The sequence below is a fragment of the Zea mays genome, chromosome 10 (genome assembly GCF_902167145.1).
Source record: "Zea mays cultivar B73 chromosome 10, Zm-B73-REFERENCE-NAM-5.0, whole genome shotgun sequence".
NCBI classification, from domain to species: Eukaryota; Viridiplantae; Streptophyta; class Magnoliopsida; order Poales; family Poaceae; genus Zea; species Zea mays.
The window spans coordinates 114,780,227-114,785,128 of NC_050105.1; the positions used below are offsets into that span (position 1 = coordinate 114,780,227).

At 48.1% G+C, this 4,902-nt stretch overlaps 1 protein-coding gene across 1 annotated transcript; it reads right to left on the minus strand.

Moving 5' to 3' along the window:
• Positions 1-379: 379 nt before the first annotated feature.
• LOC100286192 (extensin) lies at positions 380-1,901 on the minus strand. The gene is given in 3 exon segments (NM_001159080.1): positions 380-1,133; positions 1,274-1,372; positions 1,770-1,901. Coding segments are annotated over 2 exon segments (621 nt in total). The 5' UTR covers positions 1,368-1,372; positions 1,770-1,901; the 3' UTR covers positions 380-606.
• Positions 1,902-4,902: the final 3,001 nt, after the last annotated feature.

Sequence of the window (4,902 nt, forward strand, 5' to 3'; positions counted from 1 at the left end):
AGGCTTTGCCGATGCACTGTGTGCCGAGCCTTCTTTGCCGAGTGCGACACTCGGTAAAGTCTTTGCCGAGTATTTTTAAGGCTTTACCGAGTGCTTCAGGCACTCGACAAAGCACTCGTTTCCAGCAGTGTATATATATATATATATATATATATATATATATATATATATATATATATATATATATATATATATATATATATATATATATATATATATATATATATATATATATACATGTTTCATAATTTGAGTGTGTCTCGTATATAGCAGCATGATTATGATCTGCATGCATGTATTAATTTGACACATACATCGGCATATATAGATGAAAAAAATGCATCTCAGAAATGTATTCCTAGAAACATATATAGTATTCTGGGCGGAAAACAACATATAATTGATGAACTGCCGTGAGGTTTATGGTACACACCGGTAACTATACTAATTGATACAGTACTGGCAATGAAATACACAGGAGAACATTTTCTTTAGGTAATGGAGAGCCGCTAGCTCTCGTATATATGTAGGCATGAATACAGGCTGCGATATATGACCCCGGCCCTGCTTTAATTTGTTACGGCAGGGAAAAGAGTAGCAGCAGCATTACATCACGGTGCAGGCGCCATAGGGCGGGCTGTCATCGCAGACGATCATCGGGTAGGGCATGGGCGGCGGGTAGCCGCCGCAGTAGCACGACGGCCACGTGGAGCACTGGCACGACGGCGGCATGGGCGGCGGGTAGCCGCCGCAGTAGCACGACGGCCACGTGGAGCACTGGCACGCCGGCGGCATGGGCGGCGGAGGTGGAGGTGGAGGTGGTGGTGGAACCGGCGGCGGCGGCGGCTTGGACTGGCACCCACAGTGAGGATGTGGGCAGCCGCCGCTGCAGGGCCATGCACCGGGCTGCTGCTGCGGGCACAGCTGGAAAGGGTAGCAAGGGTAATAAGGGTATACCAGCTTGCATGAAGGGTTTTTAGGCTTTTCGTCTTTTGGTTTGGCGACCTGGATGTCCTTGATGATCCTTCCCGCCTTGCACCACAGCTTGCAGGACAGCTTGTCGGCGTCGAATGGGCCTGTGACCAACACCTTGTCCTTCTCGTACACGATCTTCTCGATGGTGAACTCTCCTTCTGTTGTAGTACAACATGTCATATTGTCATGGCATGCATATGAACAAGTCCATCGATCGATCGAGCAGAAGAACCTCACAGTCTGGAGCCTGAGCTGAACGAGAAAGATGAGATGCATGTTAGGCGAGCTGAGTACGTGCCTTGCTGAATGCCGCAGAGGATCTTCTGGATCTTGCTGCTGCAGCGGCAGCATTCCAGGTTCACGGTGACGATGAGCGTCGTCGTCGGCGCCATCGTCTCTGCACATCAGCACATGTCAAAACAAATAAATGGCTAGGAACACCTGGCCACCAGCAGGACATGTACGTAGTTGCAGTTTTCCTTCTGCTTTTGTGTTTATTGCATTGCGCGCTAGCTATCTAGTTGTAGCAGAGAAGAGAGGCCGAGAGATCTCTATCCGTGTGATTGGATGTTTGGACGTGCGTAGCCAAGCTCATATGAGCCTGTTTCACTGAGTACGACCAATTTTTACGTATCTTTAGATGCAGACAAATAAGTCTAGATTGCATCGGTGCATGCGTGCCAGTATGACTAGATGTAGCGAACCAAACACAGGCCAAGCCGTGGTCAATGCACACGGAGAGTCTGGCTCTTCATATGCGGGCAACCAAACACATGGTATATATGTGAGCTCACCTTTGCTTTGCAAGCCGACCGACTCTGAAAGAAATGCGCAGGTGACACTCCCGGCGGTGAGCCGGCCGAGCACAGCGAGCAGAGGCGGATCAGGATCCCGCCGCCGGTGCGGTGCGTGGTCAGTGATCGATCAGCGGGGTGCATCCGTGTGGGTGTTTTTTATAGCAGAGACGATATATGCATGCATTTGGTGGCGGGGTCACATCTCTGGATGGTCCGTGCCTTCAATGCCGTTTGGAACGAACGACGATGGTGAAAGCCAGACACACCCGCCGACGGCTCACGGCTGCGATCGATTCCGGATGTGCGTTTGGATTGGATGCTGCGGCGATCGCTTCATCGTAGGGCTGAGATCGAACGGCAAGACTCGAGAGTTCGTTTTCCCTGTCTCTCGTCTCGTACGTCGTCGTCCTACTCCTCCTATCTCTGTTGCTTTCCTTCGAAGAAAAGCTGTGATTGTGAAGAGCTACGGTTCTATTCTGAGTACATGAATGTTGCCAATAGGAGATAGGCGCCCAGCAAGTCGCGAGTACGACTTTTGTAATAGTCGGAGTCGTCGGATTAGTTGCCGCTCGGTGGTTGTACTTATTAGTGCGAGCCCGGCCCCCTCCTACTACGAGGGCGACCCATTCGTTCGTGTCCTGTATCACAACAGTAAATTCCGACGGCGGTTGACCGTCGGTGTTAAGCGATCGAAAATAACATTATTTTATAAATGTCCACATACGTTTAGTGAACGTGAATCCCACCTGGCTTATGGCCTTCGGATATAATAGTATTAACTTCGACGGCCGTTGAAATAAGTGAAATTATTTCTGACGGTAGTCGTTAGATATTAATGTTTTACCTACGACAACGACATGGGAGTAGGCCATCGAAGTTAATAAAGTTATCGGAAATAATTAATAGTAATTCGATACATATTAGCCACATTCATATATCATTCAACTATGATTTAGAATCACTCAATTCTTAGAGTTCAACATCATTCTAACAAAATAAATTTCCAAGTACCATGAATCCTCCAAATGTCCATATACAACTCACAGAGTTCAAAAACGTAGAGTCCAAATTAAATGGCCAAAATGCTCCCTCGCCAATATCTATCACTCTGGTGGTTATATTAGAGTTCTGCCCACTACCTCCTGCTGGACTATGGCTAGCGAACAGGTTGTCCATCCACAAAGTCGGGGCGTCGTCTTTGCCATATTGGTATCCTAGTGTTGCAGTCTGCGCAGGATGGGTTTTCAAACCCTAGAAAACAAATTTAGATATTAAACACTTAGTTTGTTATGTTCATCTAGAGTTTTGTTACATTGTTAGTCTAAGTTTTGTTATAATTAGCTAAGTTTTGCTATATTGATAGACTACAATTGACTAAGTTCTCTATCTACAACACACACGAATGTACATATATACAAAATAATGTTGTGGAGAATACCAAGTAACTTGTGGAGGAGGTGGAGGCAGCAGTGCAAAAGGTAGAGGCGGTATCCCAAAGGTTGGCATCTGGATGCCTATTTGTTGTGCCACTTGCTACAAGTGAGATGTATAAGTCGTTATTTAGGAATTATGAAACCACACAACTTTATAGTTGTTATTAATATATAGATAGTAGTTCAGCTTACTGAGAGGAAGTTTGATGTTGGGCGAATAGATTCGCATAATAATACTGGTTTTGTTGCATTTGGTGCTCAACTTGCTACAGGGCTTGGTCGATGGGGAGCTGCTTTGCCCCCGCTTCTTCGGGGCGCACCCTGAGTGGCTTGCCCCTGGGGACAAGGAGGAGCTGACCCCGCCCGCAAGCTATGTGGTTAGCTTCGTCTCCTTCCATGAGCGGGGGTTCGAAGTGTCGGCGAGCCGTTTCATGCGGGCGCTTCCGCACTACTATGGGGTGGAGTTGCACAACTTCAACCCCAATTCCATAGCCTAGGCGCCAATCTATGTGTCGTTCTACGAGGGATACCTTGGGATCGAGCCCCACTAGGATCTGTGGCTCCACCTCTTCCGCGCGGAGACGTTCTCCCTCCCTTTGGAGGTGAAGAAGGTCCACCACGCGGTGAGGGCTGGCGGCTGCACACTCTGGCTACACTTAGATCGGGCGCAACTATAAATCCCTGTCACCCTTACCTCTTCGAACAAGGGGTGGTAGAGCCGCTGGTGTTTCGCGTTTTTTCTCGTGTTTGTCCTGCACTTTTTCTCGTGTTTCGCATTTGCTGGCTAGTTTTTTTATAGAGTTCCTATCGAAACATGAGTTACCTTTTTAGGCAAAGGATGGTGAGTGAGGAAATAGTATCTCGGAGGCGTAGGTGTTCCCGCGGCTAGGCCACCCTTTCCTATCAGGATGTCCCTTGTTCCTTTAGGATTCCGTTTTTGACTAGGCCGAAAGCACGAAACTCATTTTTAATAAAAACTTTTTTGAGAAAAAATGGCACAGAGGGGTTTCCCCCTTTCTAGCCCCCAAGGGAGGTTCGGTCTGGTGAAAACATGGCCAAGCCTCACTTGAAGGTTAGACTTTTTATTCATAAGGATTCGGAATACATAACAGCTTGGAAATCTAAGGGTAAAAGCGACATAGTTGTTCATTGTTCCGGGCATCGTTGTAGATTTTGCTTCAGTCATTAGATGGCTCATAGGTCCCTTGGTGGCACGACTGGTCCTTTCCGTGCTCCATACATTTGGTGCTGAGGTGTTCCTAAGTAGGGTCATAACCCTAGTCGTCGAAGTTGTAGTCGTTAGAGCCGTCGGAGAGGAGGCAATCATATGTGGACAAGAAATGTCACATGGCCTCGGGATCATGGAGCTCGGAGAAGTATAGGTCTAGACCCAGATCATCTTCAGTCTAGGAGCCTACGTGCTCCAATGTTCCTGGGAGTTCCCTGTACAGGTTGGTGTAGATGCTTGTCATATACGGGTAGCCCAGAGGATCAAAGCTGAACTTGAAGGGGATGGGATTGAATACCGACGGTTCCCCTCAGTCTATTGGTGGAGCCAGCACCTCCCGACTTGTGGGATGGGGAGCTGGTGAAGCTGGTCTCTCCCGACCCGCAAGGGGAGGTGGTGAAGCTGGCCTCTCCCGACCCATTGGGGGAGCTGGTGAAGCTGTATTCTCTTGACCCATGGGGGAACTGGT